Raw genomic sequence first — 27,223 nt, 5'->3', positions numbered from 1 at the left:
CCACGTCTGCAGCTTTTGGAGACTCCACCAACCTCAGCCTGCTCTTAACCAGCCACCACCTGCCTGCTTTCCTGTGGCAGGAGGCCCCTAGAATTGATGTTGGAGGCATAGACATTCTTTACTATACTTATGTTTCACTACCTTTGCTAGTGTAAACCAGTGGATCCATCATTCCAGGAAATCACTGCAAACTTCCCTTTTAAACAACAGAAATTTTAACCACTTAGGTATTTAAATCTACACCATGCTTACAACATTAGGTAAAGGTAAAGGATCCCTGGATGGTTAAGTCCAGTCAAAGGCAACTATGGGGTTTTAACGCTCACCTCAGTTCAGGCTGGGGGAGCCAGCGTTTGTCCGCAGACAGCATTCCAGGTCTTGTGGCCAGCATGACTAAATGGCTTCTGGTGCCACAGAACACCGTGACAGAAACCAGAGCACATGGAAATGCTGTTTCCCTTCCCACTGCAGTGATACCCATTTATCTACTTGAACTGGCGTGCTTTCAAACTGCTAGGTTGGCAGGAGCTGGGACAGAGCAACAGGAGCTCACCCCATCGCGGGGATTTTAAACACCGACCTTCCAATCGGCAAGGCCAAGAGGCCCAGTGGTTTAGACCACAGCGACACCTGTGTCCCTCAACTTTTGTATCATGGTTCCAAGGCAGTGGTTTTCTTAGGTGGGGAGAATGTCCCCATACCCATGTATCCCTGAAATACATCCCTGGTCCATTCATGTATAAGAACAACAGAACTGCTGTTAGAATTTTGTTTTGTGACCTTTGGGGAAGTGGCATAGCTTGATGGCTATTGAATGCAGAAGACCCTGGGTTAAGTTCCCTGCATCCCAGGTAGGCCTGGGAGAGACTCTGTGTCTGAATGCCCGGAAAACCACTGCCAGCCAGTGTAGACAGTTCTGAGCTTGATTGATCTGTGGCCTGACTCAGTATAAGGAGATTCGAACCGCCAACCTTCCGACCGGCAAGCCCAAGAGGCTCAGTGGTTTAAACCACCCATGTCACATTATTGTATCACAAAGTGATGTGTGTTATCAGCATGTAATGACAAAGTATTTGAAAGCAGTTTGTGGAATGGAATTCCACTTGCATTTATAAAAGATTTAACTTTGATGCCAGTGTCTGCCTGTGAAAGTTGTGTTCTTACTTTTAATGCACTCGCCTCTGTGTGTTTGTTATAGGTGGAGGTGGTGGCTGGGAAGATATCACCAAGTTTCCTTGGGCTGGGAAATCACTTCTGGAGGGTGGAGAAGGTGGCGAGGCCTGCCAGCAAGCTCTAGAGAAACTTCAGTGGGCCACCTCTGGTGGTTTTGGTGGAGGAGGAGGAGCTTGTACATCTGGTGGAGGAGGTGGAGGCTACAAAGGTATGCTAGACTATTTGAACTTTCCTCTATCTGGTGCTGCCCAGATGATTTGGACTACAACTCCCATCCGCCCTAGTCAGCATGGCCAACGGCAGAGATGATGGGAGTTGTAGTCCAACAACATATGGCTGGGGAAGGCTGGGCTATACCTTAATTTCAGTGTGTGCCAGACTGAATAATCATTTCATTCAATGAAAGTTTGAAGTAGCCAAAGACTAGGAAAATCAGTGAACACACAAAATGGTGCATCAAGAAGGTGTGATGCAGATATTATTCTCATACCTCCCCATGACAATAATCTTCAAATCTACAAGCTTCGTCCTCAGTGTTACTGCTGTCCTGGTGAACGGTACACGTAGAGCAGTATCCTTTCCATTTCTGACAAGCAGGCAAGTGTGGTGTTCTGGATTGTGTACAAATGAAAACCCACACCATGGAAACAGGGGGTATTGCAATGAATTTGGTGATCATTTGTAGCTCTCTCCCTTTGCCATAGAAGCAAGGATTTAGGGGGGTTAGAATGGGAATATAGCATGATACTGAGTGAAGTGCCGAACAACAGTGATGTACCTGTTTCCTGGTTGCAGAACTGCCGTGCCTCAGCAGCACTAAAAGGCCTTGTGTGGAAAGCATCAGTAACATGTCAATACTAAAAAAGTATTGGTATAAACTGGCAACCCGCAAATCCTTCCATTTGCAAATGTGGTTTTTCTTTGCCTAGGTGGCCACGCCTCTGAAGCTGATGACATCACAGCTGATGGACGGCATGGTGTTTCCTTTGTGAATCCAGCTGGGGAAGTCTTCCTGGGTCCCTTGGCAGGTGAGATGTAATCCACTTCTTTTAGCAGCTTCCCACCCATTGTTGTGTGCTCTTTCTCAATTCTCTTGTTTCTGCAGTGTACATTCCTTGTCCACATACCCAATTAGTATCTCTTGTTTTAGGGCACAGAGGACTTTTTTAAGGAGGCTTAGTTTGGTCAGAATGGAGTATACACTTTCATAGTTACCATTAAATATGTTACTTCTGATAAATGAGCCACCATAGCTGCTAGAAGGCTGTGAGAATTTATGTCCTGGGCTTTTTAGAATCATCTAAGGGGGCGCTGTGGTCTATGCCACTGAACCTCTTGGGCTTGCCGATCAGAAGGTCGGCGGTTTGAATCCCCGCGATGGAGTGAGCTCCTGTTGCTCTGTCCCAGCTTCTGCCAACCTAGCAGTTTGAAAGCACGCCAGTGCAAGTAGATAAATAAGTGGCGGGAAGTTAAACGGCATTTCTGTGCACTCTGGTTTCTGTCACAGTGTTCTGTTGCTCCAGAAGCGGTTTAGTCATGCTGGCCACATGACCCGGAAAGCTGTCTGTGGACAAACGTCAGCTCCCTCAGCCTGAAACCAGATGAGTGCTAAACCCCATAGTTGCCTTTAACTGGACTTAACCATCCAGGGGTCCTTTACCTTTATCTTTACCCATGCACTATCCAAAACCAAAGGGACATGTTGTTGGGATACTGCCAGGGAGACATAGGCCATCACTGCCTCCACGCCAATTTTGGACTCCGGACGTCCATCGACCTCCCGTAGATACAGTATCAGCAATTAGCGACATGAGCTCCAGAAAATAGCTTTCACATTCCAGAACCGATGCACGCTCTTTCAGCAGATAATGCACAGCGAAAGTTGCACTCAGGAGAGCATTATTTACAAGTTTATTCAGTGTCAGTCAGGACAAAGAAAAACATGTCTGCCTGCTAGCGTGTTCAGGCTCAGAGAGAGAGAGAGAGACAACAGCTCTATCGAAACAGAAACATCCTGTGAACAGGAAATACGCAGGCTGTATGACTCACATAGCCTGCTCCCTTTTAAGGTGGAACGGAAATATGCTAACACATATTAGTTGCCAGGCATGAAATATATTGACATTATTTTTTGCTCTCCTACCCACTAGGTAGGAGGTACAGAATAGATAAAGGGGTATAACAAGGAAGTTCTCACTAGTCACTATCTGCCCTTCCTTGGGGAATGACAGCTGCATCATCTAGTCTGAGATGTGAGCTTAGGAAAAATCTAAACTAGTGTGTATCCATTTCCTTCTCATTTAGTTATGGAGAGTCATGGCGAGGTGGAGATTGATATCTACGTGAATTGCAGCCACTGCCAGTCAGGTATCTGCAAGCAGGCTCCTGATGCCCACCTGCCCATCTGTATTTGTGCAGTCGGGGCCATCTTGGCCAGTGACAATGTATCATGCACAGGTAAAACGTGGAACATCCTCCATATATATATATATATATATATATATATATATATATATATATATAAAACAATCCTTTATTTGCTTTTTCCTAGCCTTATACCATGAACCAGGGGAAGGGACATAGCTCAGTGGTAGGACTGGGAGTGAGCCCTGTCTGAAATCCTAGACAGCCATAGCCATTCAGTGTAGACAGTACTGAGGTAGATTTTCTAGGGATGCGGGTGGCGCTGTGATCTAAACCACTGCGCCTCTTGGGATTGCCAATAAGAAGGTCAGCGGTTTGAATTCCTGCAATGGAGTGAGCTCCCGTTGCTCTGTCCCACCTTCTGCCAACCTAGCAGTTTGAAAGCACACCAGTGCAAGTAGATAAATAGGTACCACTGCTGCAGGAAGGTAAATGGCATTTCCGTGTGCTCTGGCTTCCGTCACAGTGTTCTGTGGCACCAGAAGCAGTTTAATCATGCTGGTCACATGACCCGGAAAGCTGTCCGTGGACAAATTCTGGCTCCCTCAGCCTGAAAGCAAGATGAGCGCCACAACCCCATTGTCACCTTTGACTAGACTTAACCTAGATTGTTTCCTGAAGTGCATCTTATAATTTGGGGTACATTGTTTCCATAAAGACTCCCTTCTTGTGCATGATTAGCAATCATATAGACTTAAAAATGATGCAGCCATTTAATTTTGTTTCATTGCCATGTTCGTTTCACCGTCATTTATGAGTATTGATTGCTGTTAGATTTTGCTAGGATATCTGTTGGTCACCAGTGTGCCCATCCTGTCATAACTACTTCTGTAGGATAGGTATACCAATGGCTGTTTGTCAGAATATCTAAATGAAACCCATCATGTTCAAAGGCTCTAGACCTCTGGTTACAAGTATTGGGGATGGCCATCTCCATTTTGCTCTGCTGATGGAAGAGCTGGAAAACCTATAACCCTCCATGACTGTGTTCTCCTCTTCTCTTCTCCAATTCCCATCAGTCCCAGCCAGCAGGATCAGCAGTCAGGGATGATCAGGGATGTAGTCCGACAACATCTACCTAGCTGCACATTCTCCAGCCCTAATTTATGAGATCCACAGGGTCCTGTGATTGACCACAGTTAGAAAACAGAGCACTGGATTAGATGGGACTCTTGGTCTAATGTGGTTGACAGTTCTCTTTGCCAGAAACATTGCATAGGAGCTGTGGGCGTACGATGATGTAGAATTATAGTTTTGTTTTGACCAGTTCTCCGTGAGCCTATCCCAGAAGGACAACTGCCTCTCTCACTCCTCCTGGCTGTGATTGCTGTGATTGTGGTGCTTGGAATGGCTCTCACTTGCGGCAGCCTGTCGTTTGGTAAGAAGCATCAGTTATACTTCTTTTGGTGCATATGCTCACCTTGGCCATTCACATTTCTGACCTTTTCCTACCCTTTATCCTGTGAAGGCTGTCGAGTGTTTGGAAGACAATGTAAAAAAGGTGGACTCCTCAAAGGACCAAGAGCTGCTCAGCATCACACAGAACCTAAGCATTATTGGACTCTTTAATAAAAAATAGTCACAATAGTAGTCATAAATATATTGCGTACTTATAAAAATGCAACACACTTTCCAGATAAATGCATAAACAGCCCCTATACACAGGGCCACATTCTAAAACTCAAGGTACAAAAGGGAGAGGAGAAGGGAAAGAACAGGATAACTGAAAGTAGGCTAAGTTTGCTGATACATGTACAACATGTACAACTTTTACCTCCATTGCTAGCCTTATTGGTTAGTTGAACATTGCAATGTTTTTGTCATCCTGGGGGAAAAGGGAAAAGTGGGGTGCCACAGGGTTCTGTCCTGGGCCCGTTGTTGTGCAGTGTCTTTATAAATGACTTGGATGAAGGAACTGAGGGGCTGCTCATCAAATGCGCAGGTGACACCAAACTGGGAAGGGCAGCTAATGCTGTAGAAGACAGAATCAGAATTCAAAATGACCTTAACAGATCGGAGAACTGGGCCCAAGCTAACAAAATGAATTTCAATAGGGTCAAATGTAAGGTTCTGCACTCAGGCAGGAAGAACCAGGTGCACAAATATAGGATGGGGTACACCTGGCTTGCTAGCAGTACATGTGAAAAGGATCTAGGGGTCTTGGTGGACCACAAGCTTAACATGAGTCAACAGTGTGAGGTTGTGGTGGTTTAGCTGAGATTCCTGCATTGCTGGAAGTTGAACTAGATGGCCCTTGGGTCCCTTCCAACTCTATGATTTCAAGTGAATGAGGTCAGCCTGCCATTGCTGCCTCTGGAGAGCAAGCCACTTACAAAGATGTGGGAATAGATTCAAAATATGGCATGTTTTAGCAGCAAGGGTCAACACTGCTGGGACAATAAATCCCATCTCTTACTTGACAGGTGTGGTATACAGAAAACATGAACTAGAAAATCTTTGTTATAAATCTGTACTGTTTGATCAAGCTTTTTTAAAAAAAGGCTTGTCTCAGTAAAATATTCCTGGCAATGTTTTGACCTAAGGACCCTTTTCTGAAGTGAACAAAATAATTCAGCAAGCTGTGTTTGCATTTACATTCAAAGCCCTAGCCCACCTTTCAGGTCTGCCTAAATGTTTTGTGGGAGCTGTATAATTAGATCTCCTGACCAAATTTCTTAAACAAAATACCTGTGTGTATGGCCAGAGTGTGGGGGGGGGGGCTGATCAGAGCTTTGTATGCATATGTGTCACACTGTTGCAATCCAAATTAGCTCTCAGATCTGTTATTAGCCACAAGCAGCACATAATCAGTGTGTTTTGATGTTTCTGAATTCTTTTTTTCACCTTTGAAAAAGGGTCACAAGTTGCCTTTCCCATCAGGGATTTTACAGAAGCATAAAGACGGTGTTTTTGAGCTTGATTGAACAGTGTAGCTTTTCTATTTTGTCATTTTTATGTTCTGCAGATTCACAGGTGGCTGAATTTTTTTGCAACAGAACCTCACAGTCACAGATATTTCAGGAACTAAATTTATTTCTGCTTGAAACATTTTTGCTTAGGCAAGCCTATCCAGGCATGTAGAAGTTCCATATATTTTATCTCTTTTTAGCTTCTTTTTAGTCATTTTTGAGTGTTTTCAGATCCCTGTGTTTAATTATTTTTATTGAGAATTTTAATATTACTGTAATGTTTTGTTTTATATTTTTGGAATCTGCTTAGAGGTTTTCTTGTGGCTCTCTACCAAGAATGTTTGGATACTTTATAGATTGACCTCTGGGGCATTGATAACCTAGACAGGCTTGCTTATCTATGATTCAACAGAAATGATCACAATAAATGGGCAAATCCTGCCTAAAAACAACAGGGTTTAAATAGTCAAGTCCAGGTGAAACATTGGAAAGTTATTATGGGCATTACTTTGCTCTTCCCAGAGGTTGGTTATTTCAGTCTTTATCTCTGTGAACTTTTCTCTTCAGTTTATCACCATAAGAAGAAGCAGCTTGAAGGGGCCAGGGCCCGTCTCCAAAGCCCAGAATATAATCTGAGCAAAATCCGCACTTCTACTATCATGACAGATTACAACCCCAACTACAGCTTTGCAGGAAAGGCAGCCAGTCTCAGCGAACTCAAGGAGATCCCACGGAAGAACATCTCCCTTCTCCGGTAATGCAGCGCGTTCTTGCTAACGTAGGAAGAGGAATCCTAGCAGAGGTTGGGGTGTTATTTTAATATTAGTGGCTCTGATGTCAACAGGCTAACCAGCAGGCTTAGAATGTTACCCTAACCTAATCCTGTACCAAATGCTTTGATTATACAAATAGGCCTGCACAGCACTCAGTTATACCTGAAATGAAGACCATTTGTATCCACTAAGTTAGTGCAGAATGTGTTGCACACGTTACTTAAGGTTTCTTTGCATACTTTAGATTTGGATATCCTCCCCCACCTCCTCAGGTGTCAGGCTGAAACAGAAAATGTTCAAATGAATGAAACAGTCTTTGCATGACACTGCGAGAAAGTAGACTCCAGGCAATCCTCTCTATTTAAGGAGTGAATTTCATAAACAGGATGCCACCACCAAGAAGGCTCTCTCTCTTCAGTTGCCACCTGCCTCATATTTGATGGCAGGGCTTTGGTTGAGATGATGATCTTGGCACAAGAGCAGGCTGGTGTGTAACGGTCCTCTCTGCATTTACCATTTGCCTCACTTTTGATGAGGGAGCTCATGGAGGAACCTCAGCTGCTGATTTCAGCACATGGGCAGGCTGGGGTGGAGGAGGCATGACTTTTTCAGATGCATAAGCAGAGGCAGAAAAATGGGAACTGGAATTTGGAATCATGGAGTGGTAGAGTTATGAGGATCATTTACCGTATTTTTTGTCCCATAGGACGCTCCATCCCATAGGACGCACCTAGTTTTTTTGGGGGGAAATAAAGGGGAAAAAATCCCTTTATTTCCCCCCCAAAACCAGGTCAGGGAAACCGAAGCAGGTCGAGGAACAGCAGGATGGCGGCGCTGCGCCTCCCTGCTGTCCCCCGAGCTTGTGGGGCTGGCCGATGTCTGCACGGCGCGCGGGGTGCTCTGCTTCAGCGCGACCTGCCCACCGGGTGGCAGGCTGCTATCCACAGTGTGGGGAGTCCTACGGGGAACTCCTGCAGGGCTCCCCATGCTGCAGATGTTTGCCCAGCGTGAGGGGCGCTCTGCTTCAGGGCGCCCTTCATGCCGTGCGGCAGGCTGCTATCCGCAGCGTGGGGAGCCCTGCGGGAGTTCCCCACAGGGCTCCCCACCCTGCGGATGTCTGCCCGGCGCGAGTGGCGCTCTGCTTCAGGGCACCCCTCGCGCCGGGCGGCAGGCTGCTATCCGCAGCCTAGACAGCCCTACGGGAACTCCCGCAGGGCTGCCTAGGCTGTGGATATGTTCCCGAAGCGCCGGGCGCTCTGCTTTCAGCGCGCCCGGCGCTCCGGGAAGCAGGCTGCTATCCACAGCCTAGCCTGTTTTTTTTTCTCGGCAGCAATCTTGCTCTTTTTTGAATTGCAGAGCCACAGGGTGCCAATGGAAAGTAACAAGATTTGATTATGGCTTCCCAGTTTTATTTCCTACGAATGTGTACCATCTTGATAATTTGAAAGACTGGCTTTGTAAGATAATGGCTTGAAGTACGTTCTTTGGAGAGCCCAAATTGACTTTTTAAAAAAATCTCATGTAATCTGGTTTCTGAGATGCTTGCCCAATAGCATTTAATACCTGGTGGCCACTGCCTTGAGGAATTTGTCAAACAAACAAACACACACACACACACACACACACACACACAGAGAGAGAGAGAGAGAGAGAGAGAGAGAGAGAGAGAGACACCAGGGCTGCTTGGATACTTGACTGATACTCAGTGCTTAAGTTGTATATTTGTAAACAAACATCCCAAAACAGAGTAAGATTTGAGCACTCTCCTCACAAGGAAAGTTACCCTGTAGTAGACAGCACTGGATCTTCCTTGTTTTGGGAATACAGCAGTGTTTGCTTAACACACCCATGGGTTGTACACGAGATAATGCATGTCTTATTCCCACCCACCCACCCACCGCTTTCAGGGCACTTGGACACGGGGCATTTGGTGAAGTTTACAAAGGAACAGTGGTCGGAATCACGGGGGATCCCAGCCCACTACAAGTGGCTATCAAGGTCAGTGTGCACATTAATAAGCAGAAATAAGATTTTTGTTTGCTATTTTATTCCTTCGTGAGATCCTCACCCCACTTTTCTGCCACAGTGGTAGCAAATATGACTTACAGATCAATTAAAAACAATATAAAATAAGTCACTGGAAAAAGAAACCCAGACTTAGTGCCGCAAAATAACTGTAGAAAGGATAAAGAAGCAAATTTATGTTGATGCCACCACAGAAAAGTTCCTCTCTCTGTAGAAATGATTCAGCTAATGTCCAAAAGTGGTGGAGGGAGCACTAGGACAAGGGCCTCCAATTAAGTTAATAATTGATTGATGTGTTTGGATTATTGTTTGAAGCATGGGTCTTCAAAAATGTGATCACACCTGCTTGTGAAATCAATTTGGAAGAGGAACAGCCTTCTCAAGCAAGTCCACCTCAAATTAGGCCTTGCAACTCACCTTTGTCCTCCCTGCCAGCACTCCTACTTCCCTGACGTAAAAGCATACCTTGGAGAAGAGGGAAGGGTTATCAGGCTGAGAAGGGCTCCAAAGAGGCCCAGCAAGCCTTTTCTCTGGCAGCAAATGATACAAAGAACCACCTTTGCTACTGAGGATTGTGAAACTTGACTACAAGTGGCATGCTTTCCAGCAGGAAATAATGTACTATACATTTATTGCTGTGCAGGATTTTTTTTCTCCATGGGCCTTGGTGGGTAGAGAGGAGGAAGGGCTAGGAGAGTGACCTGTGGGGGGTGGCAGAAGGAAGGGGCCTGGGTTGGGCACTCTCCTGCCACCAGTCCCTCCATTTCCTTGCAGTGGGAAACTGGTAGGGGAGTTGTCTAGATTCATCTGGGTTTTGTGAAGTGTCCTCCCAAAGAAAGTGAGTTCACCCCTGAAATACAGAACTAACAGAAGAAATGGAGCAAAATCGTATTTTCTTTCATCCATTTTTTATAATACAGAGACAGATTGTAGCCAGCCTTTGTGTGGGTGAGTATAAAAATTCTCCCAAAACCCACTTAAATATAAATATTCCACCCTTATTCCCCTCCTCCTTCCCTCACCATTATTCCTGTTCAGAAACTCCACAGAATAGTTCCCTAAAATTCACACTATTGTGAATCAGAATATACTTTGTTATAGATAATGAGGCTTAAGTATCAGATGCGTGCAAAGGGCATCTAAGTTATAATACTGTGTTTTAAGATTTGTTTTCAGAGTTGTTAGGTTTTTTTTGTTGTATTTTAATTGTGTTAGGTTCCTTGGGGGTGTTTACAGGATAAAACACAGGACAAAATGGAGACAAGAAATGCTCTGATTAAAGACTTCAGCTCTTCCAGCTCCTTGTTTTCTCCTGCCAGTAATTTATTTTCTTTGTAATGGGTTCAGCTTTTTCTTCTCCTTCTCAATAGACGTTGCCAGAAATCTGTTCTGAACAGGACGAGATGGATTTCCTAATGGAAGCACTGATAATCAGGTGTGTTTAAAAAAATTCTGCCTTGAAGTTAAGAAAAACATAGCTAGAAAATAAAATACGTCTCAGGAGACTCTACTATGGGCTTGCTTTGTTTTCAGCAGCAGAAACCTTTAAAAGGTGCATATCGTGCTGAATGTTTACCGTAATTATTATTATTTCTTACATTTATGAGGCATTTTTGCCCATATAAAAACAGTTAAAACAATTGCATCTATAAAAACGCTAACACAAAACAATTGCATATATATTTAAAAAATGATAAATATAAAAACAGTTTAAAACAACAGCACTTACATAAAATCAATTCAAGGCCAAGATACATAGATAGTGAACCAGGATAATTATTTTAGAAGGGTTGCTGAAATTGAGTTTCCCAGTTCTCTGTTCCCTCCCTGCCCCCCGCCCCCGGAACCGTTGAATTTCTTAGCTCACACTGCTCAGACTGCTCCTGCTGAGAAAGCGTTGTGTAAAAACCATTGCTGTTCAGTTTCACATGGCTCCAATTCATCAATAACATTCAGTGGCTGAATGTGCTCTGCAGTATCAGTCTTCCACATACGGAGCAATAGGAAGATGCAGGTGGGCCAGTCTTCCTGGTATGCCGTCCTCACAGCTCAGTGACCGTAGCACAGTGGTGGAATGCATGATGTTTTGCCTAAAGAAGATCTCAGGTTCAGTCCCGTTGAAATGGATCAGGTATAAGATGGCAGGAAAATCCTGTCTCTGCCGGAGGCCCTGGATAATTGTTCCCCCCTCAAGAATTGAGTATGCTATGCTTGACTGGCAAATAGCCTGACTCTGTTTATGGCAGCATTGTATATTCTGCACAAATAGATATCCAGCCTATCCCTCAAAAACCCATATCTTAAAAACAAGCTTAATTATTCAATACGGGATTTCAAAATAACTTTCAGTATAATGAATGTTCTTTGATACCCTTTTTGAGACTCAGAAATGTCTCTAATGTCCCACCCTAGTGGCATGCCTATATCTGATATGCTAATGGATGTAAAAAAACAACAACCTGATAGACTGTATGTGCTCAAAGAACCTAGCTGCATACAAATATTTGTATTGTACTTGGCAGTTCAGTATTAAAGGTTTGGTTTATTCTTGGAATTCGAAGTAGCCTTCTTGCCTAAGGTTCTTTGGTTGCCTTACAAAAAGTTAAAATTACAATAAAACAAATGAAAATGTTGTTAAATAAGAACATCAAAGCGCCATAACACAAAAGAGGAAGCAGCACTAAAGTACCATACAGGAAAATAACTGGGTCCTTTCTGAGGAGATTTCACCCCTCCCATACCCAAGAATCTCCTGATGATCTCCTGAGGTCTCTGCTGACTCTACAGAGAGGAGGAGCAATGTACTGCTCTCTACTTAATTAGTCAAGTGAGTGAATCACTGTGTGTGAGAGAGTCAATCAGTGTGTCGGAGAGAGAGTGAGTGCTAGAGATCGTGTTTAGTGATAAGATTGCTGCTAAGAGCAGCTGCAGGCACTCAAAGTAGCATTGATGTATGCTCAGAATATTTAGCTCTGTATATAGTCTTGTATTATAGCTGTAGTTATAGAATAAAGGAGGATATTTTACAGAGCTGCTCTCTGAGTGGTTTATACTCTGCAAGACTCTGCAAAACGCTGCTGCGCAACGACTGTATTATTGAGACAGTGAATCCGGTGCTCTCAGCTCCAAGCTGTAAGTCCACAGCACTGTGACCTGTTCCTGTGGGAAAGGAGGTCTCTGGCAGTGCTACCCAGCTCGCCTAGCCCAGTCGGGGCTGTAGTGCATGAGTCCAGTTGGTACACTGGCTCAAGGGCGATGCTGACACTTTCTTGGCGCCAAAATTTCATCGAGGTATGAAGCAAAGTCATTATTTCACCAGGCAAGAATTTCTAAACCCATACCACAGAAATTATTGCTGGATGTGGAACAACAACTTGCTGAAATTACTGAAAACACAGAGGCCGTCAGGCTCACTAGAGCATAAGCAACACAGGCGGAGTGGGGATTGATCAAGGAGGCAGATTTAGACAGGACCAGAAAAATGCAAGGCAGACAGGCGAAGGAGCTAGACAAACCAGCAGGATTGGACAGGATTTGCAGGCGACAGAGGCCTAGGAACTGACTGGCATTGCATTCCCACCAATCTTTACCTCAGATTAAGCCCCAGTGAACAGAGTAGGATTTAATTCTGAGTAAACATGCTTGGGATTGCAGTGTAGAAACAGGAACAACAAAAGAAGACAGGAAGGTTAGGAGTATACCAATGTTCAGCTAAGAAGTTCTAAACCATGGGTAGGCAAACTAAGGCCTGAGGACCAGATCCAGCCCAAATGCCTTCTAAATCTGGCCTATGGACGGTCTGGGAATCAGCATGTTTTTACATGTGTAGAATGACCTTTTATTTAAAATGCATCGCTGGGTTATTTGTGGGGCATAGGAATTTGTTCATTATTTTTTTCAACATATAGTCCAGCCCCCCACAAGGTCTGAGGGACAGTGGACCGGCCCCCTGCTGAAAAAGTTTGCTGACTCCTGTTCTAAACACAAGCTGTTGAGTCGCTAATCTGTCAGCAGCTTCTTTTTTCAGGAGACATGGGATAATGGGCCACAAGACAGAGGAAAACGAAACCCAGTTACCTTACTCACATGCAGGGACATTGCATGAAGGAGCAGTGGGATCTCAGCACATGTGCCACTCACATCTCCATTGGCCCTGCCCCCTTAATATCTGTGTTTGGCATGGGAGTTGCTGAATGTGCATGGGTGCTCCTCACAACATTGTCCATGCATTGCCACAGGGTAATGCCAGTGCTTTTTTCTGTGGGACGCATACTCCTAAACATTTTGAATCTTAACAGGAGAAGAAACTAATTTTTTAAAAAAATATTAGTTTCTTCTCTTGCATGGTGAATCGTTAGTTCCGTTGCTACCCCCAATGGCGGCCTCATTGCCTGTCACGGTGTTTCCCGAGTCTCAGACGGAAGCGAGCGTTTAATGTGTGAAGTAGGAGTTGGAATCTAGCATGGTGATTGGTCAGTTTCATTGCTACCACCTCCGATGGCGGCTTCATTTCCTTTCCCGGTGGTATTCTTAAGTCAAAACATTTTTTTGGGGGGGGAGTACTGGATAATGCATTACGAATGTAGTCCCCTTCAGGTGTTGCTGGACTGCAACTCCCATCAACCCTCACCACTGGCCATACTGGCTGGGGGGTGGAGGGTGATGGGCCTGGGAGTTCGGCAACATCTAGAGTGCCCCAGATGGGCAGCCCCTGCAGTACAGGGCTCACTTTAGAGCTTATGTAGGAACTTGTCTTTCCCATGGCATGAGGTGTTTGTGTTCTAGGTGAGCCCAAAGATGGGCCTGAGGTGATTCTTCCTGATAGATATTCCCAAAGTTTGTTCCCCTTCACTACAGCTTGTTTTGTTCCACTTGACTACAAGAGAGAGACACACCTTAGTCAACAGCCTTGCAGGTTTTTACACGTCCCGAGTGCCAAGTGAGTGTGAGGGATTGTGTTATTTATGGCTAGGCGGATCAACCTTAATTGCTGTGTTTGGAATAAAAACTCTCCTGGAGGCAGTTGAGGGAGGGTGCCTCTGACCCACCGCACCCTCCAGCTCCAACAATCCACAAGGATCAAACAGATGCCAACTGTCTGCCTCTCTCACAAACTGACACATTGAGTGACAAGGCTGGGCAAAGAAGTGCTCATGCATATTTTTTGTGTGGGGTTTTTTTAAAAATCTGCCTGGAGATAATTTCACATTTGTTTGATTTGTTAGCTGCTCCCACTCATGGGGAAACCATAAGTTCACATCTCACCCCGCCTTACCTCTTAAGGAAGTTTTGCTGTGAGTGCTTGTCTTGTGGGTGCCAGAAAAACACAGATGGTATTGAAAGAAATTTCATTTTATTGCTTGAATAACATAATGCATTCCTCTAAGACAGAGGTAGTGCTAACCTTTTTGGCAGAGATACCACAAGTCAAGTCCAAAACAGGATTGTGGCAATCTATTCCCTGGTTCAAGACCTTGCCATCTCCCTCCCTCGGGTACCTAATAATAAAAATAATAATTTTAAAAATATAATATTTATACCCTGCTCCTCTGGCTGGGTTTCCCCAGCCACTCTGGGTGGCTTCCAACAAAAGATTAAAAATACATTAAAACATCAGTCATTAAAAACTTCCCTAAACTGCCCTCTGGTGTGTTTCTTTCTTACCTCATCCTCTTAATTCTCCCTGCAAACATCACTGATTTCTGACAGGAGCTGATGTATAGAAAGAAGCCCAGTTATCAGATTATGGAAGAAAATGTAGCAGAGGGTTCCAAGACAATCTGTTTATTGAGTGTGCATTCTGATTTGTTTTCAGTTTTGCAGGGAGGTTATATCACATCATGTCAATCGATTGTCATCCCATGCCTTCCACTTAATTTCCCATCACTTTCCTTACTGCAAGCAAGCAAGCAAACAAACAAATAACCCAAGTTTTTGGAAGCAGGCTTGTTGCACAAGGGCCCCAAATCAATTTTATTTGCATAACCTGAATTTGCCAGCGTGTGGCTGAATCACAATGCTCTGGAAGCTGCCAGAGGGTCTGGGGAAGGGTCATAGCTTAGTGGTAGAACACCTGTTTTGCATGCTGAGGGTCAAGGGCTCCAATCCCCAGCATCGCCAGGTAGCGCCAGGAATATTTCCTGCCTGCAAACTTGAAGTGTCTACTGCGTTAGATGGACTAATGTGTGTTTTCAAACTGCATGTACATTTCTAACAGGGAACACTCAAATATAGAGGCAGCAAGTTTTAAAGCAGATCAGTTAACTCACAACTCCAATTAATTTATTTCTTGTGCTATATTTGTGCTTAATCATGCCTGCTGAGCTTAAGCAATTCCCTCAAACTTCCTTCTATTTATACTTTAATGGCTTTGATCAGCAACTGGCAACCTATAGGCCAAACCCTGCTCCTGACTGATACCAACGGGTACCCATACAGAACCAAGAGAGGTCTATGGAAACAGCATTGGCCCTTAAGATCTGCCAGCAGACCGCTTTGGACAGTAGCACTGAGAGCCTGGCCCACTGCCCTCCCCCATCCCTTTCTTGAAGTACCGGTAGCTCTCCAGTAAAACTAGTGGCTTAAGGCCTTAGTTCCATTAAACAAGATCCCTCGTGTACATACCTGGGATACAGAAGGTCCCAGGTTCTAAGCCCCACATCTCCTGCCTGAAATCTTGGCTGACTGTTGCTGGTTGGTGTCGACCACCCTTCCATATGTTTTGGACTGCAACTCCCATCATCCCTGACCCTTGGCCATGCTGGCTGGGGCTGATGGGAGTTGTAGGCCAAAACACCGGGAGAAGGCAGGCTGGTGTAGATATCACTGATCTAGAAAAATCAACCGTCTGGCTCAGTGCAAGGTAGCTTCCTATATAACCTGTGGGTTGCAGCAACTCAGGCCTAAAATCCAAAAACTTCCTAGAGTTGTGAGATTGACACCATTCAGTCTACCAGAGTTTAGGAAGGTATTAAGTGAAGGATCTTAGTGACTGCCTAACTCTGAAATCATTTTTTCCCCCTCCTCTCTTCCATCCTTCCATGGTGGCTGATGGTTCAGCAAGTTCAATCACCAGAATATTGTGCAGTGCGTTGGGGTGAGCCTGCAGACCTTGCCTCGCTTCATCCTGTTGGAGCTTATGACTGGTGGAGATATGAAGAGCTTCCTTCGGCAGAACCGGCCTCGGGTGGTGAGTAAACCATCGCCTCTCCCCTTGCCCTGCTCTGGAGATCTTGCTGGTGATGCCCAGCTACAGCCACCCAGTGACTATTTTCAGGTCACGAGGGAGCATGAATGAAACAGTTGTTCACTACAGACTTCCTGGAGTTCATTCTGTTAGGAAGTAGAGATGTATTGGGGCGAGTAGGAGGATAAGCTTCATCATGTGAGTGGAGCAAAGCCTTGTTGTGTAACTGACATGAAGCAGAAACGTTCAGTGTAAAAAACCACACTCTTAGTCTTCTCAAACTGGTGCCTTCCAGACTCCCATGTCTCACACTCCATGTCTCATCCATATTGAATCTTTGTTTTCCCTCTCTCTCATTGGCAGAATCAGCCATCCACCTTGGCAATGCAGGACCTGCTGAATATAGCCAGGGACATTGCTTGTGGTTGCAAGTATCTGGAGGAGAACCACTTCATCCATAGGTAAGAGAGGCTTACCTGTATAATGATTCCCCATGGGCTGTATTTCTTGGCTTGTTTTCCAAAGAGTCATAGATGTGTTATTCAGAGGGAAGCCAGTGTGGTGTAGTGGTTAAGAATGTCAGACTAGGGAGTAAGCCACCCGCGTCCTCATACTAGGGAGACTAGGGGTTCAAATCCCCACTCGGCTATGAAACCCACTCACTGCCTCTCAGTCTAACCTACCTCACAGGGTTGGTGTGTGGAATAAATGAGAAAGGAGAAGAACCATGTACACCACCTTGAGCTTGTGGCTCTTTGGGGAAAAGGGTGGGGAATAAATTCAATAAACAATAATAAAATAGGCTTAACAGCTCCAAAGGCAAATTGGAGTTGTGCCATCTGAAACAGAAACTTTGTTTTTCGAATTTGACATTGATTTTGACGCAATGACATAGTGTGGTCTTTGAGATAATCCCTTAAAACAGGTTGAAACTCATTCCATACCAAGTAGGAAAAGGAATGAATTCTTGAAAACCATGTAGACAGAGGCAGAGACGGTCACAGAGCATAGCTGCCAACGTTTCCCTTCTCTTGCGAGGAATCCTATTCGGAATAAGGGAATTTCCCTTAAAAAAGGGGAAAAGTTTGCAGCTATGTCACAGAGGCTGACACCAGGCAAGCCTCATTTTGCATCGTTCTATCCAGCTCATAATCAGCATCTTTATCAAATGGTTAATTCCCCCTAAATGCATTGTTAGCAATCTAGATCATTCCATGCTGATGAGTTATGTCTGCTAGTTATGTCATGAGATAGTCCTGTTCATTCCACTGGAGGATCAGGTGTTAGCCGTGGGTATGTCTCACTTCCTTGTGAAAACAAAGGAAATTGTGCAAATTTGCATGTTGTTAAACAATGGAACCACCTTTTATTTTCAAAGACAAAACGTATATGAGTGAGATTTCTACTGAAGTTCCAGTGGGAAACAGATAATTGTATAAAGTTTCCTTTATACTTCTTTAAACTTTTTAAAGGTGAACCACATTCAGTGATAAAGTATACTTTTACATATGCTGGAAGTCACAGGTTCAATCCTTGTCATCTCCATTTAAAAGGTTCAGGTAGTAGTTGGTAAGAAAAGATCTCTGGCAGAGACCTGGAAGAGCCACAGCCAATCAGAGTAAACAGTTCTGGGCTAGGAATAACAGTGGTCTGACTCAGTATGAGCTTTTCTGCAAACGTTGGTATCAAACGTTCATCTTGAGAAGCCTTCTTCCTGTACTAGCGGTGTATCTTGTCTTTGCCCACTAGATGGCAGTCTTGCAACATATGTTCCTGGTTTCCTTTTATTCTTGGAATTATAGCATTGAGTTTGGTTTGTAGATGTGAATATCTAGGTGTATCTATAACAAGCTTTGCCCATGAATGAAGTAAAGGAGGCTATTGCTGTATTAAAACAGTATAAGTAGCACTCCTGTATTTAGAGATGCCAGCTATAAAAAAAGGGATAATGAGTGTAATAAAAGAGATGCCGTTACTAGACTGTAGAGTGTGAAGGGCCTATGCTGATTTAACTGTGGGTGTGGAAGGAGTATCCTGATTCAGTCCAGGAAGCCCTCCTCACCTAACAAATCTGTCATAAACTAGAACTAGCCTTAGGGTAAAGTGGCAAAACAGCCACTTCAAATGGCAGATCTCAGAGGTTTCCCTGCTTACAAGCTCCATCTCTGTGTCTGCCATTAAAAAAAATAAGAGAGTTGGTCAGTTTCTTGTTCCATTTTTGCTTCAAGTGGGAAAAGGCGTAGGAGGAGAGGGAGTGCTTGGAGAGATAAGTGACCCTTTTTGATCAGCAACCAGTCATGGTCTTCCTGCAGCTTTCTAAAAGCTTTTAGTTGGGGGTTAATTTCAAATGGGATCAAGACTCGCTCCCTTGCCCCTGTCATTCGAGTAGTAGTCATTCATGGTAAATGGCATTTGAATAAGAAAATGTAAACAACTTGTCAGCAGTACAGGAGGGCCTGTCCATGCAGAAGTGAGTGCTTTGTGTAATGGCTTCCTTAAGCGTGTATTTACAGTGCCCACTTGAACTTCAAAATCCCTGGCTTCCACCTCATGCTTGTGTGTCCTTTCACAGGGATATCGCTGCAAGAAACTGCCTTCTGACCTGCACTGGGCCAGGGCGAGTAGCTAAAATTGGCGACTTCGGAATGGCCCGGGATATCTACAGGTAAAATATAAAAGCAATGGGGGGGGGCAGGGAAGCCAAACCTACCACATCCCATCAGTGACATGTACAGTGGTACCTCGGGTGAAGAACTTAATTCATTCTGGAGGTCTGTTCTTAACCTGAAACTGTTCTTAACCTGAAGCACCGCTTTAGCTAATGGGGCCTCCCGCTGCTGCTGGAGCACGATTTCTGTTCTCATCCTGAAGCAAAGTTCTTAACCCGAGGTACTATTTCTGGGTTAGCAGAGTATGTAACCTGCAGCTTATGTAACCCGAGGTACTACTGTATGCATGTCTGACATCAAGCATGGTCCGTATGTTTCTGAATGCCACCTGCTGGAAATTGCAGGACGAGAGCCATTCGCCAGATCCAGCAGAGCTGTTCTTGTGTTCCTAACTGCAACCGTGTGCAGTTTTCTTGTTCTTTTTCTCAATACATCTTGCCTAACCCACAACTGTCATGGCAGTGCTTGAAGCGACCCTCCTCCTGTAGCTTGATCTCAGGCACTCTTTCTTGTGGGAGGAAGAGCAGCAATACGTCCCCGAGCGACAGAAGGCAAAAAAAGCAGGCAAGGCTGTAGCTCGGGGGTAGAGCATTGGTCTTGCATGTAGAAGGTCTGAGGTTCAATCCCTGGTGTCCCCAGGTAGGGCTGGGAAACACTCTTTGCCTGAAATCCCACTGCCAGTCAGTGCAGGCAATACTGAGATTGACCAATGGGTCTGACTCAGTATAAAGCAGCAATCGCCCCGTGTTCTATGCAGTTAGAAGAAATGTTCCTGCCTTTCCAAAGAAACTCAAATCTGTTTGTGTTAACTGCATTTCCTGTGTGTATGGTGTAATGTGGGGCAGACCAGGCCTTTACATAATAATGATAATAAAAGTAAGGTAATAATAATAATAATTTATTATTTATACCCCGCCCTGGCTGTGCTTCCCCAGCCATTCTGGGTGGCTTCCAAGAGAATATTAAAATACAATAGTCTATTAAACATTAAAAGCTTCCCTAAACAAGGCTGCCTTCAGATGTCTTCTAAAAGTCTGATAATTGTTGTTCTCTTTGACATCTGGTGGGAGGGCGTTCCACAGGGAGGGCGCCACTACCGAGAAGGCCCTCTGCCTGCTTCCCTGTAATTTGGCTTCTCGCAGTGAGGGAACTGCCAGAAGGCTCTTGGCACTGGACCTCAGTGTCCAGGTAGAACAATGGGGGTGGAGACGCTTCTTCAGGTATACTGGACCGAGGCCGTTTAGGGCTTTAAAGGTCAGCACCAACACTTTGAATTGTGCTCGGAAACGTACTGGGAGCCAATGTAGGTCTTTCAAGACCGGTGTTATGTGGTCTCGGTGGCTGCCCCCAGTCACCAGTCTAGCTGCTGCATTCTGGATTAGTTGTAGTTTCCAGGTCACCTTCAAAGGTAGCCCCACATAGAGCGCATTGCAGTAGTCCAAGCGAGAGATAACCGGTGCATTTCTTACTTAGCTACTTCTGTGGGCTTTAATTTCCTCTTCCCCATCTCTTTTTCTTTGGCCTGCCAGGGCAAGCTACTACCGCAAAGGAGGGAGAGCCATGCTCCCAGTCAAGTGGATGCCTCCAGAGGCTTTCCTGGAAGGAATATTCACCTCCAAGACTGACACCTGGTAAGAAATGCCTTCGCATTGCCACTTGTTTTGGGGAAACAAACCACAAGCCCAGGCTCAGACATCAGGCTAAGCCTAGGCTTAGCTTCTGACAATAGCAGGGACAGAGGAGGAGTAAAAGCACCCGAGATCTCACCTTGCATACTAGCATGCTGTTCATTCATCTTTAATCCACACTGAAGCTTAAATGAGGTTTACAGTGATGTGTGAACGAGGCCTCTGTTGAGTTAGGTAGACCAATGGTCTTTGGAGAAGATCCTTGCTATGCATTTTGAAATTGATCCTATGAATTCATGACAAGGCCAGCGTTATCTGGAAGTGCTGGGCTGTTTAACTAGTTGCCTTTGCATAAACTCCGGCTTGGGAGAAGTGCGGATGAGCATTTCAGCAGCAATAGGCTTGCAGTGATTGATCTGAGGACTGGGAAACAGGAAGGGTTGTTAGTGTGGGACCACCAGGCAGACAGCATCTCACCCTAAGAAGGTCTTGCCAACACATTTCTGATTCTCCAGTCTCCTTTGAGAGGAAGGAGGCCACAGAAGCAAAGGAAAGGGCAGCATCGTGCCATGTGCTTTGCAACTATAAAACTATTAAGGTGCCAGCCGGAGGATAATGGATTGCATTCCTCGGTTCTCTGCTAGGTCCTTTGGAGTTCTGCTTTGGGAGATCTTCTCCCTGGGCTATATGCCTTACCCTTGCAAAACCAACCAAGAAGTGCTGGAGTTTGTCACCAGTGGGGGAAGAATGGATCCACCCAAGAACTGCCCAGGGCCGGTGTGAGTATGCCTTCATTTTTACAAAATAAGGCCAGTGAGAATGGTCTGCTCCAGGACTGGGGAGCCTTTTCCCTGGAACAAAAATATCCAGCACTTGCAGACCTGATTTTTTGAAGCCCAAGGGATGCCTTTGAAAGGGCAGGTTGGATCAGCAGCCTGGCTGTCCAACCCACATCCTAAGGTTCTCTCCCCAACCTCTTTCTCCTTCTGCCACCACCTGCCTCTCTCTGACTTCTTCAGAGGGTACCAGGAAGAGAAAACAAGGAAGATTCCTTACTGTATTTGCTGCGAAAGTTAATTGCAACTCTTAAATAAAGTGTGTGTGTGTGTGTGTGTGTGTGTATATATAATGGTCTATTATATTATATGGGACGCGGGTGGCGCTGTGGGTTAAACCAGAGCCTAGGACTTGCGGATCAGAAGGTCGGCAGTTCGAATCCCTGCGACGGGGTGAGCTCCCATTGTTCGGTCCCTGCTCCTGCCAACCTAGCAGTTCGAAAGCACGTCAAAGTGCAAGTAGATAAATAGTTACTGCTCCGACGGGAAGGTAAACGGCGTTTCCGTGCGCTGCTCTGGTTCCCCAGAAGCGGCTTAGTCATGCTGGCCACATGACCCGGAAGCTGTACGCCGGGTCCCTCGGCCAATAAAGCGAGATGAGCGCCGCAACCTGAGAGTCAGCCACGACTGGACCTAATGGTCAGGGGTCCCTTTACCTTTACCTATTATATTATATTATATGGTCTTGTTGTCAGATGTTTTTCCACTTGCCCATTGTAGGACAGAGTCCACCGCCCCCTGTCCCCCCCCCCCATTTCTGGCTTTTTGCAGATGGGTCACCTCAAAGACACAGAACTGCTTGTGACCTGAATCATTAATCCTGAAGAGCCCACAAAAGTCAAGTCATGGTTTTGAAGTGCAAAAGGGAATAATCAACTAGGTAATTTTTACCCTCTTCATCTTCCTGATGTTGGTTTTGTTTTGCCATTTTTCTCCAAGTTACCGGATCATGACGCAGTGTTGGCAGCATAGTCCCGAGTACCGACCCAACTTCTCCACCATTCTGGAAAGGATCAAGTACTGCACACAGGTCAGGAATATTCTCGTGAAATTCCATGGTGGTGGTGGTGGGTATCCAGAGCACTTTCTATAAACTTTCAGGTCTCCCCTGCCTGCCTGCCTGCCCACCCATCCCCTGAACAGATAGAAATGCCTTATACTGGATCAGTCTGTTGTTCCCTCAGGCCCACTGAGCTCCACCAAATAGGCCCCTTCCTACTGCAGCCCCTTGTGCTACTGAACATTCGGGGGCCTTTCAGAGCAACATTCAGTGCCACAAGTGGCTGCAGCCAAAAGGGAAGGATCACTTCTCTCCACCACTGAGGAAGCAGCAGGCAACAAAGGGGTCAACCACCCACACTACCATTTCTCTAGTCTCTGTCTTTTCCAGATTTAATGTACAGTTGCATGGGTAGAGTATCTTCCTTGCAAGAAGGTTCAATCCCCACATCTCTAAGTAGGACTGGGAGGCACCCTGGACAGTTCCTGCTAGTCAGTGTACTAGGTTGACACAGTGTTGATGTCCCAAGTGCCTGATGGTTCTATCCAACATGGTGCTATGTGATCATCCCACTGCAAAAACAAAGCAAACCCAGTGCAAGGATTTCTGCTTGTGTAGCAATATGTTCTCCCTCTTTCCTCCATGTGCTTCCCAAATCTGTTCTAGTATTTCCCCAACCATCTGGGGCAGATTTGGGGAGGGAGCAGGGCATGCACAGTGGGAGGAGAATGTGGAAGTTTCATTGCAGAAGCAAAAATTGTTGCACTCATAGGACCCGAATCCTACCCTCTGTATCTGTTGGTAATGTCTGGTTTGGTCTTGTAAGCATGTTAGCGTCTGTATCGGTCAAAGTGATAGTATTTAGGAAGTTCAATATCCTTGCTTGTCTTTCAGGACCCTGATGTGATCAATACAGAGCTGCCCATTGAATGCAGCCCAACACCAGAGGATGAAGGAAGCACTACGTTGCATCCAAACAGTTCCACAGGGAAGGTTCCTTTGCTGGGGAATTCTCCCCTTACCCCGCAGATGAACTTCATAACATTGGAAGACCATGATTCAGGGAACAAATATGGGCAGTGTCCACAGGAGCTGCTGGTGGAGAACCTTGGTAACTGGATAGCCAGAGGAGCTAGCACGCCTTCCTCCAGTGATTCCAGCAATGGGACCCAGATCCAGAAACTGGAGTCTGCCAGCCAGCCAGCGTACAAGCTGAAGAATAAAACCAAAAATCTTTGGAACCCAACTTACGGATCCTGGGTCCTGGAGGGTGTTTGCCAACCCAGCTCCAAACTCAACACAACGCAAGAGCGGGAAGATTCGGGGTTTGATGGGAACTGCAGTTCCTCCCCTAGTTCTCGGGCATCACCTTCATGTCCGAGCCAGAACCACTCTCCTCACATTGATATTGGAGGGATTGAACTGGTGAAGCTGCAGAATTTCCCATGTGGCAATGTGAACTACGCTTACGATGATCTCTGCTGCGAAACAGGCAGGTCTTTGCCTCTGGAAGTGGAGCCAACCACAGTTTTGAGGAGTGCCAGCCTGCACAGAGACGGCAAGCTTTCCTTTAAGCCAGAAAAAACCTCAAGAGAGAGAGACTCTGGTCTCTCCTTATCTGATGACCTGAGTGTTACGCCTGTATAACATGGAACACTTTTTCAAAGAGTTGGGCCTTCACTCTGGGGCCATGTCTGCAAGAACAATAAAAAATGTTCTTCACCCCCTACCCCGGTCTTCCTCCCTCCCTGTTCTAGGAACAGATGAATTAATGTTGTCTTGCTCTGGCCTCCAGCACATGCCCAATGAGTACTTGAGGCTGGTTGGCTCCAACCTACTGGTGTCAATGGTGGCGGCTGCAGGATGCAATGAAGTTACTGTTGCAATGAATGGTTCAGGGTCCAGTGGTCCACGGAGGTGTTCACATTCACCCAATCACCTCCTTGAAAAATGGTCTCTTCCCTCATATGAACTAGGTAGGTTCATATGGCAGAACCGTGAGCAACCTATGGTGGTGGTCTGCAAAATGTGGTTTCCAGCTGACTCACCACTCACAACCAAGCAGGAAATAAAATCAGCTGGATTTGCCTTGGACTCAGTAGCTGAAAACATGTAGTAAGAATAACAAAGACAGAGAGGAGTCTACGCAAGGAAACAGAGCCAAAGTTAAGAAGGGAGCAGATCACAATTGCATTCTTCGGGAAGAGCATCAAAAACTGAGAAAACTAAAGAAACAAGTGGTTGAGACCATATTTTTTTCATTACTGAAAGAAGTTGCTTTGCACCACAGAAACTAACTAGTTTGGTTATTGATGCCTGACCTGTGGAGTCTCAGGAGTTAGCCTGCTTTGTCTGCAATGAACTGGACGTTTCCTTTTAATGGACTTCGTTTACGCAGGACTCTGCTCAACGGTAGTAATTCACACTCCAGTAGGAATACTTTTTTGTAAGCTGGAAATTTAGAGTTCGATTTTTATAGATGTATATAATATTCAAAGTTCTTCTATGGTGAAATGTGACAAAGGCTGTTAACTTGAAGTAAGGCCAACAAGAAGTATTTTAATTCTGAAGGGGGAGCCTGACTTAATAGGTAAAATGCTGGTGTTTGTTTGGGTCATATATACAAAATAGCTTCTAGAGGTAGGTATATAGACTCAGCATTGGTGAGGTAAACTGAGGAGAGGTGAGTTGGAAACCATGTTGGTCTATGCAGGATATAATGAGAGCTGCTGAATTAGAAAGGCCCACTATTGCACAAGTTAATTCAGGGACACATAAACCCTTTTACACAAGAAAGCATCCAACATAAGTGTCATTCAGAGCTCTCCTTGGCTTCAGAGTGTCGTGAATGCTTGTGCGTCTCACACATTTGAAATGCAGGTAGTGTTTTGCCCAATGTAAAATATCCTTCAAAGAGAGATGTTTGAGACATGTCTAGGGAACTACGTCCTCTGAAAGGAAGTTGCCCATGTCCTCTCATGGACTTAATCTATACTACCTTTAGGTCTTTCATAGAAATCAGCTCACCCAAAACATGTACACAAAACTGGCCACAGAATGCACGAGAAGACCCATTTTCAGTGCATGTGCTCAATTTCTGCTGCGACAGATGACTAGGCCAACTGGCAGGGAAGTGGGAAAGTCAAGAGCTGAAAAAGTTTTCCATGTCACACCAGCAAAATGATAATGATAATAAGTTGTTTGGTACAGGCTTTTTCTGTAGATATAAATAGTCTTATCATTCACTTGTTTATTTAGTGTCAGCAGGTGGTATATAGAATGATCGCTTTCTTCAATCCTTTTCTGCTACCTGTTCCAAACATCATTTAGTATAGACCATTTGAAAAATGAACTTGTATTGAAAGAAATCACATTCATGAAGAAAATATGCATTTCCACACTTTAATTACCAAATGAAAACTGTGTACAGCAGAGCTTTCCAAACTTTTCATGTTGGTGACACACCTTTTTAGACATGCATCAATTTGTAATCATGACACAGTAATTCAGTTTTACTAACAAACAGGAGGTTAAACTAACTGCTTTACAGCCCCTGGAGGAGCACAGGGAGCATTTGTGTGACACACCTACTACACACTGCAGCTAACAGTTTGGAAAGCTCTAGGAGATGGGAAGTCAATGACTTCTCAAGTACAGGTCAAAATCCTTGCTACTACACAATGCCTTTTCTCCTGACCTTAACCTAACCTGCAGCAAAAAGCCATGACATTTCTGCAAATCAGCCCAGGGAACATGGTCCACAAAAGGGCCCCTAATTGCCTTGTCTGTTATCCTGCTTATCAGAGCTGACTGTGTGCCTCTTTGACCTTTTCCCTCACAAAAATAGCATCCCTGTTAATCCAAACTCTGTGAACATTTTGTGTATAATTTTAAGCACACTTAGAGGAAACAAGGGCCACTGAAATCAATAGGACTTAACTTCAGAACTTTTAGTCTCTTATTACGATGATGTGATAGTTTTTCAGACCAAGGGGCGGGGGAACAGCTTTGCTGTACCTATTTTGTGTGAAGCTTTCCAAAACTACAAAAGGCAGATTCTTCATGTTTGGCTCAGCTTTTTTTCCTTTGGGTGGTTCTCAAACATTGCATTATGCTAAGGTCGTTTCACCTATTTACTTCCTTATAATTTGATAGGTAATATAAATCATATGTATATTTGCATGCCATTTTAATCATAGATGTCATGATCTTGCACCATCCTCGCTGACACGAATGGGCACATTTCCATGGGACTCTTAGAACTGAATCAGACCCAAATACATCCGTCAACAAAAAAAGATTTCAGTCACATGACAGCAGGTGGCACGTGTGATTGAGTGAGCGAGAGAACAAACTGATGGTACAAAAGTAGAGAGCACTCTCAAAGCCTAGCTTTACAGTTCTTTTCTCCTTAGTTTAACTCAATTATTTTCCAAGAATTCCTTTAGTACTGTTCTTTTGGGAAAATAGCTCACGTGGTTTCCATGTTATATCTGTGTGATACAAGTATATAGACTTTGTATTGGCACTGTTTGCTAGAGGAGGGACTTTATAACGAAGATACCAACAACAAAATGAATTAAAATTGTTAGTGCCTCCC

At 44.9% G+C, this 27,223-nt stretch overlaps 1 protein-coding gene across 4 annotated transcripts in view; it reads left to right on the top strand.

Moving 5' to 3' along the window:
• LTK (leukocyte receptor tyrosine kinase) overlaps positions 1-25,804 on the top strand; it is a 117,121-nt gene extending 91,317 nt beyond the window's left edge. For all 4 annotated transcript variants that reach the window (XM_081858566.1, XM_081858565.1, XM_081858564.1 and 1 more), the window contains 14 exons: positions 1,199-1,381; positions 2,103-2,201; positions 3,478-3,630; positions 4,865-4,975; positions 7,074-7,260; positions 9,187-9,277; positions 10,675-10,739; positions 16,364-16,493; positions 16,854-16,951; positions 19,063-19,155; positions 20,689-20,790; positions 21,432-21,566; positions 22,563-22,653; positions 23,518-25,804. In XM_081858566.1, the coding sequence (XP_081714692.1) occupies positions 1,199-1,381; positions 2,103-2,201; positions 3,478-3,630; positions 4,865-4,975; positions 7,074-7,260; positions 9,187-9,277; positions 10,675-10,739; positions 16,364-16,493; positions 16,854-16,951; positions 19,063-19,155; positions 20,689-20,790; positions 21,432-21,566; positions 22,563-22,653; positions 23,518-24,270 (2,291 nt within the window). In that variant the 3' untranslated portion in view covers positions 24,271-25,804. The remainder of the gene's footprint in view (positions 1-1,198; positions 1,382-2,102; positions 2,202-3,477; positions 3,631-4,864; positions 4,976-7,073; positions 7,261-9,186; positions 9,278-10,674; positions 10,740-16,363; positions 16,494-16,853; positions 16,952-19,062; positions 19,156-20,688; positions 20,791-21,431; positions 21,567-22,562; positions 22,654-23,517) is intronic.
• Positions 25,805-27,223: the final 1,419 nt, after the last annotated feature.

Source organism: Podarcis erhardii (assembly GCF_964252035.2).
Source record: "Podarcis erhardii genome assembly, chromosome: 1".
NCBI classification, from domain to species: Eukaryota; Metazoa; Chordata; class Lepidosauria; order Squamata; family Lacertidae; genus Podarcis; species Podarcis erhardii.
This window is presented reverse-complemented; position numbering and strand designations above follow the sequence as displayed.